Source organism: Synchiropus splendidus, chromosome 14 (genome assembly GCF_027744825.2).
Source record: "Synchiropus splendidus isolate RoL2022-P1 chromosome 14, RoL_Sspl_1.0, whole genome shotgun sequence".
Taxonomy (NCBI): domain Eukaryota; kingdom Metazoa; phylum Chordata; class Actinopteri; order Syngnathiformes; family Callionymidae; genus Synchiropus; species Synchiropus splendidus.
Genome location: NC_071347.1, coordinates 12,076,358 through 12,092,193, shown reverse-complemented (window position 1 = coordinate 12,092,193; position 15,836 = coordinate 12,076,358). Strand labels below are relative to the sequence as shown.

Below are 15,836 nucleotides of genomic sequence, written 5' to 3'. Positions count from 1 at the left end.
TGCTTGGCCATTTTGAGTACTTGGCGATGCCATTTGGGTTCACAAATCCAGTGGTCTTTCAGGCCTTATTCAATAACCTGCTCTGGGAGGGGCATACCCAACATATCTTGGTGTCTTTTGGGTAGTCAATTGTTTGTCAAAGCAAGCAAGTATGAGTTCACAATTGCCTCTTCCGGGCTTCTTGACTTTTACTTTTGGTAAGGCTCAACTCCAGCCCAACCCATCCTTGATAGAAGCGGTAGCCCAGTGGCAGGTTCCCCTGAGCGGTAAGCATCTCCCTTCTGCAAGAAATAAAATTACAGCACAGTGATAGTGGTTCCACTCCCTGAACTACCATCAGCAGGCATCCTTGTCAATCATATTTTCACGCTGGATGGAAAGGGAGTTTTTACTCCCTTTGTCTCCGACCAAGTGCCACAGTTCTCTTAGCAGGGGTAGCAAGAAGTATGCCAAGCACTCCTCAATGTTCAGGCTGAGCAGGTGAACCAAGATCTGGAGGCTGCCCTGCGACAGCATCCCTCCTCCTGGAGCCTCCACCTTCCAGAGGTATGGAACGCTCACGACTCTTCCACCTCTGCCTTCAACTATAGACTGCCACCCAAGGAAAAGGCTGGAAGGAGTGGCGCTCCTCTATGACTGCAGGGACGCCTGCTTTGTCCCGTACCGCCACACGCAACTGGTGAACATGTATTGGCTGCCTGCCCCAGCTTGTGATTTGCCTTACATTCTGGACACTTCCTCTTTCTGCCCATGGTTTTGTGTTGACTCAGGCTGGTCCGAACTGAAAAAATGGTCTCCATGGTGGCACTGAAAAGTATGGCAGAAGATCTGTTCTCCAGACCGACCATTGTTCACCTTGTTCCTCTCTCGTCATATTAGAATTTGTCTCTTATTAAAAAGAGAAGTTGAACTCTTGAAAAACATGTATTCTATGTCCACATTTGAGCCCACCACACGATGGCAGCATTTATATTACTAGTAAGCCAAAATCATTAGGACTTCTAACGTACCTTGATAAATTATATAAATATTAAAGTGGCAGCTCCTGGATTCAGAATGTTATCAACAAGTGCTTCCCTCAGATTTCCTCTCCAAATGTCACATAAATGGCTCGTGAGTGCAAATGTAAACACAGTCATGCTCTGACCTGGATAATAAAGAAGATGTGAGCACCAATCACACTTTTAATCTAATCGAGTGTAATTTTGACGGGAATGGGACTGAAGCACAAATTAGGAAATGAGGTTAACATTTACAGAACTTGTCATCAATAGATGCTTTGTTCTGCTTTACTTCGGCTGCATGTGATCGCTGCTCATATTTACAAAAGACTTTCAGATTTGTGTTCAGTTTTAAGAGGAAGATCAAACAGGGTCTTGATAAAGTGTGTGATGAAGAGGTGCCGTTCGACTCCATTTCGAAAGAAAAAAACTGCCCTTTAAAATGGGTGACATGCTATTTTAAGGTATATGTTTCGCTAACATCAGACCGGAAAAAGAGAGAGACGCAGCATCCCCTCTGCTCCCTGGACAGGTCAGCTGCTGTTACTGATGTAATTGGTTTCACATGAGCTGTGAGGGCGACTCATTTCAGCCATAATCTCTTGCTCTCTCCGCCTTCCTCCTCACTCGGTCCAGACACTCCCGCCGACGCTGACAGTCGCGCTCACTTCCACGACTAATGGTGCTTCACTTGACTGTTTTGTTATCTGGCTTCAAAGGCCAACTTAGTCTAAGAGCCTGAAGCATGTCGCCGGCAAAGGGAAGTCATGGCCTGGACAACTATGCATTTACGGTAAGAACATCTTATCTCAGTTTTAAAGATTATTTGAATGATTTTAGTAAAAAATGTTAGGAGTTTATCCCCAGTTTATCGATTAATGTATCGATTAACTGCACCTCCTGCAGTTGTATGTAATGTACTATTGCACCTTATAAAAGAGGAGGTCATCTACTTATGAGTAATACAATTGAAAGTACTTTTATTCACTACGTTTTTATTAATGAAAACAGTCAATAGGAGACCGTCTGAGCGCAGTTCTTATCTTATCTGTATTTTCTTTATGGCGCACTTCCCATAATAACATCACATGACTTGAATACTCATTAAAAAACAAAACACGATATTGTTTTCAAAAGTTCAATGTATTTATTTATTAATGTTTTACCAACATACATGTCAATATTATATTGTCAACATTTGTAAGTGGCTTCAGTGTTCCAGGATGGAACCATAGCAACCAGTTATATACCTCAATTCAAGTTATAATAAAAATACATTACATAAAGTTCACTGATATGAATGTCTTTTCTTTTTGGTTAAAGATTGACGGGCAGTTTTGCGATATACCTGACACCAAACGAAAAGGGGAGGAGGCGATTGATGAAGACACCAACAAGCTGGTTTACTGTGTAACAGATGTTCCGCCCTGGTATCTGTGTATCATTCTTGGAGTTCAGGTATGTTGTCCTTAAAGCTTAATGTGACTTTATGTGACATTCGCTTTTGATGCCGTTTCTCGAGCATTTTTTCTGCTCTTAACACATCATTTCAAACACATCTGTGAGCACAGTTTCCTTACCGTTTTCACCAGCACTGCTTGACTGCCTTCGGTGGTATCGTTGCCATCCCCTTGATCCTGGCTCAGGGGTTGTGCCTCCAACATGACGGCCTCACACAGAGTCACCTCATCAGCACCATCTTCTTTGTCTCTGGCATCTGCACTTTGCTACAAGTAACCTTTGGCGTCCGGTGAGAACATCATGTACTATAAACATACAAAGACTGGTTGTAAAAAGCTAATAAGGATGATACGTCCTCACTCAGGTGGGAAATAGAAATCATGTTCATGGAGAAGACACACACGACACTTTTGAGTCTATTCCACCAGTTGAATTGAAATTCAAAGATCGCAAGTCGACTGATTTAGAGGAAGACATTTGCTTTGTTACAGTGTTGAAGAGAGATGTGAGGTAGTTGCTGCATTTGAAATCCGGTGCACAATCCGGTGTCAGATTTTTCTTAGCGTTGCCGGTTAGCTGTTTGCAGTACAACAGTTTACTGAATGAATTACACGCAGAACGCATACTGACCCCATACTAACAAGCCAGCCCTTCTCCGCTGTGACAAATGGTGTCAGAAGTGGGATTCAACCCCCCCCCCATCGTACAACCTGGTCCACCAGCCTATTGCAAGTCTCCCTCACAAAGCCTATGTTTTTTGGTTTGAGCTCGCATACTATCCAGCCTCATTCAACACTGGCCTACAAGGATGCTGTCACCTGAACTAACAAACTAAAAGTGCTTTCGGGCACTCGACTTACGAAACCAAAACAAAAAACCCCCAATAAAATGGGACGCTGGAGAGAAAGACAACCTTTTTTGGATAAATGAGCATGAGAAAAAAATTAGATCCATTAAATTGGAGTAGATTCCACGCCTGAGTGTGGACTCCTGCTGCTACAAAGGAGCCTTTGTGGTATTTAATTCCTCATGTTACTAGGCGCATGCTGCATTTTTGAAAGGGATTGACGCGACATAGGAAGCAGGGATTGTTCAGAACGAAGAAGGGAAAAATGAAAACAAAAACATGACGAATCTATTGTTTTACAGGCATACGATATACACCCCCCCGCCCAAAGCAGCGGGGTGTCCGTGGACATAAAGAATCGAATCACGCTTATGTCATCCACCCCATTACAATGTTAGAGATATGACCTCTAATTTGTCTGCCCGTCACAGGTTGCCAATTCTCCAAGGTGGCACGTTTACGCTGCTGGCGCCATCCATGGCCATGTTATCCATGCCTGAGTGGACTTGTCCTGCCTGGACACAGAATGCCACCCTTGTGAACACGTCCTCCCCTGAATTTATCGAAGTGTGGCAGAGTCGACTGAGAGCGGTAAGGACTTATCAGGCAGCATATTTCCCTTTAATTATTACATTACCAGGAAGTTCTCAGTAATTCTGATTTTTTTTTTTACTGTGATCTTTGACATTAACTTGTTAGCTAATAATCTAAGGCAGAGTTTCAGTTTAAAGTTGGGTTGCCAATAACAAATTTGCTGCCACTGAACCGTTTTATGGTTTATGGTGGACACATATCTTTAGATCTGGGCTCCGTCATGCTCGGGGCCAATAATTCCCAATGCATTCAAAATCATGGGTTGAACAATAAATTCATTCTAATGTCTATCATGAAGTCATAAGGCCGTTCTATGATAGAAAAAAGTAGCTTGAACAGAATGTGATATCAGTGTCCATGCAGCTTCGCGAGTGCTATATTCAAGACACAAATTGCAAACCTTTCGAGACAGTCTTACAAACATTTACCAAATTCCCTTTGACCGTCAGTATTCAGGAAAATACCAGGTTAACTGTTGACGTTCATAATACCCATCTGCAAGCCTGTAGAAGGGCTTGAGCACTAATCTAGTAAGTCATCCAGCTTTTGATCCACATCAAATATAAGTATAAGTTCACAGCACAAGCATGCCTCATAAAATGACTCAGTGGGCTGGATTCGGCCCCCGTTCCTTGTGTTTGACACAGGGGTCTAGATAACAGTGAATTTCTTGAAAAATTTGAATGCTATTTATTTGTGATACATCTTGAACTCACAACATTATGGACCTAATGCCAAAATACAAACTATGCAAGTGGTCTTCCATTACAACTGACTCCTTTCATATGGTGAAAATTCTTATAATTTTGGTGTTAAATTCACTAATACTTCATGGAGGCTCATTTTAACATCTGGTATCATGGTAATGTGTTGGATATCTAGGAGCTCTAAAGAATCTAGGAAAAATTCACACATTATTTCTTTTTCCATTCATTGTAATGGGAAAAATCGATTCAGATTTCGAACAAATCACTTCTCGATCGGCCGTCTGGAATGGATTTCGGTCGAGAAACGAGGTACCACTGTACTAACTATCAACTAGAGAACATTCAGTTTATAGCTCTGCATGACATGGCACTGAAAGGCATGACTGCAGACTGAAAATCCCTTGTCTTCCCAGCTTCAAGGCTCCATCATGGTGGGATCACTCTTCCAAGTGTTTGTGGGATTTTCAGGCCTTATTGGTCTCTTCATGCGCTTCATTGGACCGCTCACTATTGCACCCACCATCTCTCTTATTGGCCTTTCTCTGTATGACTCTGCTGGGTCCAGCGCTGGGAGTCACTGGGGCATTTCCGCAATGTGAGTTAAACATCAGTGGAATGTTTTTAATCCTCCTTAATTACATTTTCCACAGAGCTTTTTATGCTTTGGATAACTCTGTGATGTTACCAGACTACACTTATTTTAATGTTGCACGAGTTAGAGAGTGAACATTTATTGTCATTTTTCCATACAGGACTACTGTGTTGATCATCATATTCTCACAGTACCTCCGCCACATACCTGTACCCTTCCCAGCGTACAACAGGGACAAAAAGCTCCACACGTGCCACATCTACGTCTTTCAGATTCTCCCTGTACGTATGACATCAATCTCTCCCTGCTCACATGTACGACTTTAATTGAAAGAGTTTGCCTCTGCAGGTTTTACTGGGCCTCATGTTGTCCTGGCTTATCTGCTACATTTTGACTGTATATGATGTTTTTCCCTCGGAGCCAGACAAGTACGGATACTTGGCTCGCACGGATGTAAAGGGAGATGTGATGGCCCAGGCGCCATGGTTGACCTTCCCATATCCTGGTAAAATCCTGGAATGGTTTATTCCTCGATTGAAATGTTCCTGTCTTTGTGACTATTTTTTCTATATCCCAAATCCAGGCCAGTGGGGGTTGCCGACTGTGACTTTGGCCGGGGTTTTTGGCATATTGGCTGGTGTGATTTCCTCCATGATCGAGTCTGTTGGGGACTACCACGCTTGTGCCAGGCTATCCGGTGCGCCACCTCCCCCAAAACATGCTATCAACAGGGGGATCGGAATTGAGGGGCTGGGCAGTCTCCTGGCAGGGGCCTGGGGCACTGGCAACGGTACCACTTCCTACAGTGAAAACGTGGGAGCCCTCGGTATCACAAAGGTGAGTTTGCTGAGTTACCGCTGCTACTCAAGCACACACTGAATGGATCCGATGTTTTACCATTCTCCTCCCAGTGTTAAAACTCAAGCAGAGTTAGGGAAAGAGCAGCTTTTGGGCCACAATCGTTGTGACACTTTAAACACTTTATTTTGTCAAGTATCGAGTTTCTGTTTTCACTTCAGCGAAAATAAACGCTTCTGAAACTGCTGTAGTTAAACTTGACTGGTCAATGACGCAGTCATGCCGCTACCATTCGTCACACTACCAGTAGCAATAAACCTCACAATACCCACAACTGCTGTATTTATATCACATGATCTAATATCACACCATGTGGCTGCAGTACTTTGGTGTAGTCATTTTTCGTCAACACCATTTGCAGCCTTTCCCATGTCTAAATTACAGATTGAAGAGCAACTACCAAACATGACTTCATTCATCAATGCCCTCTCATCCATCACCACAATGACTGCTAATAGGATTATTGTGTATTTCCCTTCTATTTATTCTTGTACCTCCATCACTTTTTGTTCAAGACCTGCTGATTTTAAAAGGTGGCTCACCACTCCTTGTGGCACCAATGAAGCTGCTGACATTGTTACTTGGCCCTCCTGCAACAGCGCCCCCTACCAAAAGAAATACAAGTGATGGTTTCCTAACTTTCAACACAGGTTGGGAGTCGCATGGTCATCATCGCCGGTGGATTCTTGATGATCATAATGGGAGTTTTTGGGAAAGTGGGAGCCATATTCAGTACCTTGCCGTCGCCCGTGGTCGGAGGGATGTTCATGGTTATGTTTGGAGTCATTTGTGCAGCTGGAGTGTCCAATCTACAGGTAAACTCTTCTTCCTATTATTATTATTATTGTCATAATTATATGCTGTGATGCAACTCCTTCTTCTCAGTATACAGACATGAACTCATCTCGAAACATCTTCATCTTCGGCTTCTCCATGTTCTCTGGTCTCGTCATACCTAACTGGATTATTAAAAACCCCAGAGCCATTGCCACAGGTCTTTAAATAAAACATGCATTCATACAATAAGGAAATGTGCTTAGCTTTTAATCGCTCATCATTTTGTTGCTCAGGGGTGGTAGAACTTGACCAGGTTCTCCAGGTTCTTCTCACCACCAGCATGTTTGTGGGAGGCTTCTTCGGCTTCATTCTTGACAACACTATACCAGGTAACACACTATTTGAATGGACTATTTACAGGACATTATTAAAATGATGAAATCCTGCTTGTTGCTGGCCAACTTTTAATACAGTCTTTTATGACAATTGCAATGATCGGGCGAGGAAATGAAAAGTAAGCGGGGTTCACCTGCAACAGGACTGACATTTTCTTTCTCTCCAGTCTTCATGACCTCTTGTTTCTACGTTCCCCATCTGGGAGTGCTTACTTGTCACACCAGTGACCCTCTCTGGTGGTCTTCTTGGTCTCCTTTTTCCAGTTATCTCCATTCTTTGTCTTACATTTCTTCACCAAGCCATCAGACTTTGGCCTCCCTAACTTGGCATCCTCGTGAGCTGCCCCATGATACTTGTCCCATTGTCTGTCCTGGGCAGAATGACACGCTTAAGACTAAAGTAAATTATGGATTTTTATTGAGTACCACAGCTGCACATAAAGAAGCTATTAATGTGACATCGGGAACTCCCTGGCAGTTAAAATAGAATCAATATATATACAGTGGTAACTCGGTTCTCGACCACAATCCGTTCCAGCGCTTTGTTTGAAATCTGTATAGGTTTTTTTCCCATTACAATGAATGGAAAAAGAAATAATGCGTTCCAAGCCTTAAAATAGGCTTTTGTAGGAGTGAATGTAGAGTGTGTGCTGCAGGTGCGCTGTTCCTCTATGTGTGTGGCCGCTGCATGTGGGAGGGGTTGCCGAGTGAGTGACGTCTCTCCAGAAGTGAAGAGGTGCCCGGTGCGTGTCCAGCTCTGAATGTGCGCTTCTGTGCAGTTTGGCTGTGACAAAGTCATAAACCAAGTAACGCTCTGTCCCAGACTCGCCTCATCCCTGTCCCAGCTCCAGCTGACAATAGGACATCAAACCCTGGAGTGAGCGCTCCAGCCTCGGAGGTGTGGAGAGCGAGCACCTCCCCTGTGACACTCTACCACGGTCCAGTGTGGAGACAGGAAAGGTTTTACACCTCAATATGAAGAAAAAACAGTCAGTAAATGTAGCTAACGGGACACATCTGCATACAGAGGCTGCGTTATACACAATAACAAAGCACGTCCTGGGTCAGTTGATCAGTCCGTGTAGTTTTTTGCGGCTTTTTTGGGGGGAGTTCGAGTTCTGGATTTTCGTTCAAAATCCGAAGCAAAAAAAATGTTCTAAGTCCGGGATGTTCGAAAACCGAGGTACCACTGTGTATATATATATATATATATATATATATATATATATATATATATATATATATATATATATATATATATATATATATATATATATATATATATATATATATATTTTTTTTTTTTTTTTAACGCTTAACAAGAGGCGGGTGGATACTGGATGTCGTCTGTTTTTATATAATTCCTATGTTAAAATTGGGCTCTTGAGTCCAGACAGCAGCAGTCAGTGAACTGGCCCGGAGTATATGTGGAAATAAGTATCACAAACATCTTGAATCCACCAGGATCGAAGCAGGAGCGGGGCATCCTGGCGTGGAACAAGGTTCACAATGAAGACTCAACCAACACCCTGGAGAACAGCGAAGTTTACAACCTCCCCTTTGGAATCAGCTCCTACTTGTCGAACTTTCCCTGGATTCGATACGTTCCGTTCTGCCCCTCGGGCAGGATGAGTTCCCTGCATGAATGTAAAGGGGATGCCAGTTCTTTGAAGCCAAAGCAGGCAAATGGACATGCAGAAATGATCACTGTGGGAGTGGCTCTTTGAGATCACTCGTCAATAATTCCGCACAAAGGTGTGATATTTTCATAATTTCATTACTGGAGAAAGCTTGTGGCATGAATGGATGCTATGAATCACATTATTGGCAAATCCTCCCAGCTCAATGAAATAATATTTTGTGTCATTGTACTGTGAGAGAGCAAGTCGCTGAAACGTTGTCCTTTATTTATGTTTTTGTTGTCTGATTTGTCTAACTATTGAAACGATCCTGTTATTTTGTATATGTTTATGATGTACATGAATACATAAATTAATTTCTGATTCTTCTGTGGGCTTGATCTAGTATTTTGCACGGGTGATATGTTAGGATCCAGATAGAGTGTTATTAGTTATTGACAGATTCAATGCGCGGACAGAAAGACAGGTGAACTGTCATTGAACCGGGAGAGAAACACGCTCTTTCAACCCACAAAGCAATAGTGTAAAAATAGTACAGAGGGTGAGGTCACTCAGCGTCATGGCTCATTCATCCACCCTTTACGTGCGAAATTGTGCATTTCAAATGATATAATCGTCACTGATCACATGCTTCCATGCATTCTTCCTGTTGGTGTTCACCAATACATCCTCCCGGGGGACAATTCAGAGTCAAAAGTTTATGACAACGGCAAACTACAAAACAAACATGGCGACTGAGGAAGAAGTATTGATAATGCACCTCTTTCACAAAAGACAACAAGGAGGCGGTGTTGTAGGAGGCGGTGGTTGGTGAAAAAACAAATAAAATAAATAATAATATATCTATGATATATCTATAATATATCGCGACTGGAGGATGGAGAATTTCCACCATTGTGATGTCTTATTTCATATCGGGTAGTAACAGCAACACTGCCCCCCACGGTTTAAAGCGGTACTGCTGCGTTTGGTCAGTATCCGTAGGCTTTGTGGAAATGTGCAGAATACAGGTGAAATGAACGCAGAGCACGGATAGATGGTAGACAGGGAGACACAGATGGGAGAACGCAGGAAGAGGAGAGGCAAAATAAAACCAAGACAGATTACAGATCTTTCTCAAAAGAAACTTTGTCAGGTTGGATCAATCATTGCATCAGCCAAATGGATCCTTTCACATTACGTATTCATTTGAGCCAGCCTGCTCACAAACATGCTGTTGTGCAACTACAAAAAAACCCTCCATTTTACCTGGCGTAAGGTTAAATGTATTCATCAGTAGATTCTTTCATCCAAGGCTGAGCACTCACTGACCTGTCATCCGTTGATAATTAACTGGCTCAGAGTTTTTTTCACTCACTTGACCTCCACTTGCATTTGCTTTTCAAGCAAATAATCTGCCTTTTGCTAGTACGTACTATGCAAACATGGTGATAATATGCATTGATTTTTACAGGTATTGTAATGTTGAATAGGAAAGGAAATGAACTGACAAAGACAGTGACAGATGAACTGCGTTCTAAAACACAACACATTTATGATGAAATATGAAGCAAATACCAAAATAAAGCTCCCCTCATGTGGATGCTAATATCACACGACAGCACTGTGCTGGTGCTTTATTTACTGTCCGTCAGATCCTGCTTAATGGTTCGGTACAGACCCACAAAGGTATGGGCCCAAACTCCGCGTTGATGAGTCGCTGTGGAGCCAGCCATCATCTGAGCCGTGTACACCAGCGTCAGCAAGGTCCGTTCAAAGTCTTCCTGCTGTAGGCGGCCTCGGCGCTGCGTCAGATTGGCGAGAAGGCGAAATATCTCTGTCGCCTTCCTCGGAATAAAGTCTACGCAGATCACCTCCAGTTTTTGTGTTTTTCGCATCGAAGCTAACTCGGCGTCGCTCACTGACAGCTCCTCTGCATCAAAGTGGACACCAGTCAGAAGTATCTACAAGACAAAGTAATATTTACTGACAGTATACAATGTTGATGCTGCAGTTTACACTCCATGAATGTCCGACCTCAAAAAGCAGATGGACGTCCTCGAATGAGTGGATGAAAGAGGAGGCTGTTCCTCTTCTTATCCTGCTTTTGGGCGGAAACAGAGCTGCAACAAAAGAGAAAAAAGTGATGCACTCTCTTGAAATGATGGACTCAACAGGACCAGAAAGAAAATCCATTTGAGGCAGAGTTTGTCAGAGACTTCTGCTAATCTTTATGAAACTGACCATCATGAATAAGGCGTACAACTTCGATCCAAACTGTCGCTCTCTCTCATAAAGTAATTGTTATTAAAGTGCTGTTTTACTGTTGCTGAGCTTTATGGAACCTACAGTATCTGAACAGTCTGAAAAGCATTTTTGCTGTCTATGAAAGGGCATTCACCAGGTAGAGTGTGGTGCTATTCTTGTGAAAATTTCTTCAGTTATGTTGGGGTCTTGTTCACAAGTGAGGGAAGGAAAGTGTGAAATTGACACTGATTTGACCACCTACTGTATATTATAATATCAAATAAGTCTTTGCATTCATATTGTATTATACCATATCTTTAAATAATGTGAAAATGTATCACAATGTGAAAAAGGTTTTTTGTAAATCAAATGATACCTTGAAATTAATCTGAATTAGAATGGAACAAGACAAGACGAAAATCCGAGACAAACTGGGTAAAGACTGAAATAAATACACACAACTTGCGTTTCCCTTGGAGCTGGCCCCCAGACATTCACAAAGAACCGTGGGATTAGATTGTTTCAGCAGTTACATCCTGTTGATAGGCATGTTTTTGCCGAGTCGACACAGTCACGTGATTGTTTGAAAGCGGTACGCGCACCGCCGCATTGATGTTGGACCGCCGCATTGATCTGGGACCCATCACGACTCAGTACTCTGCCAGAGGAGGTTTTTTGGGAGAGACGTAAGTTTGGGACTCGCTCGCACAGTACACGTAGTCGGACTGAGCAGCTGTCAGTGTCATGTAAAGATTTGTGGATCCAGATCAAAATCTGGAACACCTCCAAAATGTGATATATTAAATATGTTTTTTACATTCTTTCTTTACAAATCCATAAATAGGATTCTCTCACTATTCACTTTAAAAATTATATATTATAAAATACTAAAAGCTACTGAGACTGTTGTGATCACAAAGAGGTCACATGGGTGGGGAACACACATTCGTGAAGCAGACTCTATTTTCAGTGGTTGCTTGGTCCAGAGGTCAAATGAGGGAATTGTTGGCTCAGTAAAGTGAACTCACGTGTGCAGATGATGATCATATATTGATGGTTCAAGCTATTAAATGACAGGACATAATTAAAAGGATTTAAATGTAAACATTAAAGTTAAAAATCACTCATATTTGTGCACATTATTGTGTGTCCAGCAGCTGGCTCTGAAACACTGTATGGGAGGTCAAACTCAAGGTACGGACTCCAGGTCAGGTCAGTGATACAATAACATGTGGCTGGTGCGATGTTTCTGATCATCTATTAATCCCCATCTATCTGTCATAAAAACATCCGTCCCATCACTCCTGAAGCTCAACAGTTTAAAGGACATTATGTCCAGCTGGACAGACTGGACGTGGATCAGTGAGGTCAAAAAAAGACCCACACTTTTATAGTCATAAAAGCTCAATCAATGAAGCAAAACCACTCACCTTTATTCCGACCAGCATCAGTGTGGATGGCGCAGATGAAAAGTGCGACAACAAAAGTCGTCCAGGGCAGCATGGTGGCTCTATTTTGCAGAATGGATGGCGTGGAGTGTAGCGCTGCACTTCATCTGCAGGGCGGTTTTCTCCTCTCCCTGCTCAGCTCGTAACCACCAGTGTTTTAGGACTTCCAGCTGGTTGTTATCAGCTGCAGTCTTGCACCCGTTTGAAATCTCCACTTGATTTTTGGAGCATATTTTTCATCACATCTACATTAGACTCCTCAGTAGGTGTCAACTCATGAGCAAAGATGCAACAATGTGATCAGAATATGACATCAACTACGTCACGATACAGCTGTAGTTATTATTATGTTGCAGCAGCTGAACAACGGATTCATTTCACAAACTGTGGTTATGATAACATGTTGTCACGCTCACAAACACACACGTTTGTCTTCCTGTCTTAGTGAGGACCGCCATTGCTTTCCCCAGCTTCTCTCCCTAAACCTAATCATTTAAAACAAATTAAATTAAACTTAACCTTTACTCTCAACCAAACTGAAACCCAATTTTAATAACCCAGCTATTTTGTAGTTTTAACCCTCAAAATGAGGCGTAACTTTGCAAAAATGTCCTCACACTATTGTTTAAAAACTCATACAGGTTGTCACAAAGAAGAAGTGCAAGACCACACACACACACTTGTACCTTGTCTTTGTGGGACGTTCCATCGACTTTGATGCTTTAAACAACCTCTCACCTTAAGCCGAACCATCCAAAACAAATGGCTAAATGTACCCAGGACTCTGAACCAAACTTAAACCCAAATATAATGACCTATTTATTTTGAAGTTTTCATCCTCAAATTTAAGCTTAACCTTGTGGGGACCAGAAAAAACCCATAACTCAACATGTCCCCACAAGTAGGTGTGTTTCCAAGAAGGAGTCCCTACGGGTATAGCAATACAAGTACACATTTATTTCCACATTATTGCATACATGAAGCAACATTCAAAATGGGCAGGAAATGCTGAACTTTCTCCGAGACGTCATCCCTGACATGACTTTGACTCATCAATGTCCGCCTTATTTTACGATATAAATTACAACATTTTTACTCATGGAACCCGTTCATCTGTTTACCTGCAGTTATGTTCTTGACTTGGAAAAGTTTATCCTACCATGAACTACAGTGGTAATTATTGACACTATTATTCATAAATACGCTTTGTAGCGGCCTTATATGTTCATGATATTCTTATACAGGTGGTAGCAATAAAAAATATGTACACTGATTATAGGATGAGAGGAGGTTATTGTTAAAAGTAACATGATCCATCTCGCATCTTATTTCTACGGCACGCATGCAGTTTCGCTCTCTGACCGCCAGAGAGCGTGTGGCTTGTGCTTTTCTGTTCCATGACTTTATAGATGTTACAGTATCAAGAGGATCCTATCTCGGAACTTATTGCCTGCGATGGACCTGCCCGCAGTGACCCACAGCTCACACCCTGTCCAACTAAGATTTGCAGATGAATGCCAATAAAAGCGAGAAACCTTGCCTGAGCAAATGGGCTTCACCTTCCAAACATCAATTGAGGTTATAGTAGTTTTTTTGTTTGCACATTGCGCTCAGTAAAATCTAGGGGAATCACAAAGAGCGACTTTGTCCACTGCTTGGCACCTTCTCTTCTCTCCAGCACAACACAACACAACACAAACACAGAAACATGTGTCAGCATTATTGTAGCATGGTTTTATGAGCAACAGAGCAGCATGTGTACACTGTATTTTATAGATGTTTACCTCTCTAAACGTGATGCAGAATCAGCCAAGCTTCCTCCGGTGGAATGAGGGTCGGCAGTCGAGCTGCAGGGCAAGGGAGAAACAATAGAACAATCCAAGAATCACAGCCGAACAAACCTGCACAAACACACTAACCTTTTTAGACATTTAACACAAATGTTATTCTGTGCAGCAAATCATTCTGTTGAAAAAAAAAAAAAAGTCATAGTTCATAGTTATAATTGCAGACCCTTCATGTGAATTCAGACTGAAAGGAGCGACGAGTGCGGAACAAACACAGTTGTTTAGAGGAGGAAACGGTCGCATGCTTGTTGTTATTCAGTATGGAGAGTCCAAGTTTATACTGACTTGATGTGCGTGAAGGATATTGCTGTAGTACAACTGCTTTCATGTGGCAGTCACCTCCCATAACCCCGAGCTGCTCTCAATGCCACCATGACGTCTAATTATTAACTAACTTGATTCTTTGTCCTTGTGTGCTTCACATGCTTCTCTCCTTCCGTCACGTTTGGGTCTCTGCGTCACCCTCATTGGCCTTTCCGAATTCTTTTGTTTTGTTTTTCTTCTACTTTGTTCTTCTGATAAAATCATATTCAAGTATCCAGTATGTAATGATTGTTGCTGTGCTATTTCATAGCGAGATTTTCACGTTCGTTCAATGAGACATTGTTTAAACTGAGAGCGCCACCTAGCGTCTCGACTCAGAAAGGAAGTGTGGAGCTGTATGAGGAAGTCTGGAGTGTCTGAGAGTGATGTGAGGGTTGTGCAGCACGAGTATGAGGACAGTGTAACAGTGTTTTTCTCATCATACAGGGAGTTTGCTGTGGTGAAGTGTGACTTCTGACATCAAGGCTCCTTTGTTGTTGGTCAAGGAGGAGTCCTCCTTTAAGACCATTAAGGATGGAACTCCGACACCTTTGCTGCACAGCAGTGACATTCCCTACACACAGGTGATGCAGGCAAGAGGAGGGAAGTGAAAATCCAGGGAGTAAAGGTGCGTGGCAGTGATTGGTTGATGAGGTTCCATGGAAGCGTCCTAATCGTCAGCGCTCAGTAGGTGGTGCTCTTGGTCTAAAAATTATATGAGGTTTCATTGAACTAGATGTTCAAATCCAAAAGTTAAAGAGCAGACAGCGCCATCTGGTGGCCTTTAAAATTAGGAAACTGTAATGAAACCTTTCACTAGTACTTGGGATGAAACACTCAGCGTGTTAAAGGTAAAGAAAAGCAGCAAAGGGTGAGAAAGTGGGTGTTTATTGTTCAAAACTCTTATTTATGTGTTATCTATATTTATGCATGTGGGAGGGGTTGCCGAGTGAGTGAGGTCTCTCCAGAAGTGAAGAGGTGCCCGGTGCGTGTCCAGCTCTGAATGTGCGCTTCTGTGCAGTTTGGCTGTGACAAAGTCATAAACCAAGTCACGCTCTGTCCCAGACTCGCCTCATCCCTGTCCCAGCTCCAGCCCACAACAGGACATCAAACCCTGGAGTGTGCTCCAGCCTCGGAGGT

General features: G+C 42.5%; 2 protein-coding genes across 4 annotated transcripts; one reads left to right on the top strand and one right to left on the bottom strand.

The window, feature by feature from the left end:
- The first annotated feature begins 1,641 nt into the window (after positions 1-1,641).
- slc23a4 (solute carrier family 23 member 4) lies at positions 1,642-9,241 on the top strand. 3 transcript variants are annotated; one of them, XM_053885731.1, is made up of 12 exons: positions 1,642-1,794; positions 2,325-2,459; positions 2,594-2,751; positions 3,741-3,900; positions 5,024-5,205; positions 5,363-5,483; positions 5,551-5,707; positions 5,786-6,039; positions 6,711-6,875; positions 6,946-7,054; positions 7,131-7,226; positions 8,697-9,241. In XM_053885731.1, the coding sequence occupies exons 1-12, from the start codon at positions 1,747-1,749 to the stop codon at positions 8,957-8,959; spliced, it is 1,848 nt and encodes a 615-aa protein (XP_053741706.1). In that variant the 5' UTR covers positions 1,642-1,746; the 3' UTR covers positions 8,960-9,241. The 3 variants fall into 3 exon arrangements, with proteins under 3 accessions (XP_053741706.1, XP_053741707.1, XP_053741705.1); XM_053885732.1 differs by lacking the exon at positions 8,697-9,241 and adding an exon at positions 8,056-8,331; XM_053885730.1 differs by having other exon boundaries at positions 5,551-6,039.
- Positions 9,242-10,488: 1,247 nt separating this feature from the next.
- Positions 10,489-12,601, bottom strand: LOC128771391 (protein FAM180A-like). Its single transcript, XM_053886810.1, has 3 exons — positions 12,529-12,601; positions 10,889-10,974; positions 10,489-10,815 (listed from the first exon to the last, which is right to left on the bottom strand). Exons 1-3 carry the CDS (start codon positions 12,599-12,601, stop codon positions 10,489-10,491), a joined length of 486 nt encoding a protein of 161 aa, XP_053742785.1.
- Between the last annotated feature and the right edge of the window lie 3,235 nt (positions 12,602-15,836).

Excerpts from the sequence above, each read along its gene's own strand:
- slc23a4 (XM_053885730.1), top strand. The coding sequence starts at position 1,747 with ATGTCGCCGGCAAAGGGAAGTCATGGCCTGGACAACTATGCATTTACG. Across the intron at positions 2,460-2,593 it reads GTATCATTCTTGGAGTTCAG|CACTGCTTGACTGCCTTCGG; the intron begins GTATGTTGTCCT and ends CGTTTTCACCAG. Across the intron at positions 5,206-5,362 it reads CACTGGGGCATTTCCGCAAT|GACTACTGTGTTGATCATCA; the intron begins GTGAGTTAAACA and ends TTTTCCATACAG.
- LOC128771391 (XM_053886810.1), bottom strand. The coding sequence starts at position 12,601 with ATGCTGCCCTGGACGACTTTTGTTGTCGCACTTTTCATCTGCGCCATC. Across the intron at positions 10,975-12,528 it reads TGATGCTGGTCGGAATAAAG|CTCTGTTTCCGCCCAAAAGC; the intron begins GTGAGTGGTTTT and ends CTTTTGTTGCAG. Across the intron at positions 10,816-10,888 it reads ACGTCCATCTGCTTTTTGAG|ATACTTCTGACTGGTGTCCA; the intron begins GTCGGACATTCA and ends TTTGTCTTGTAG.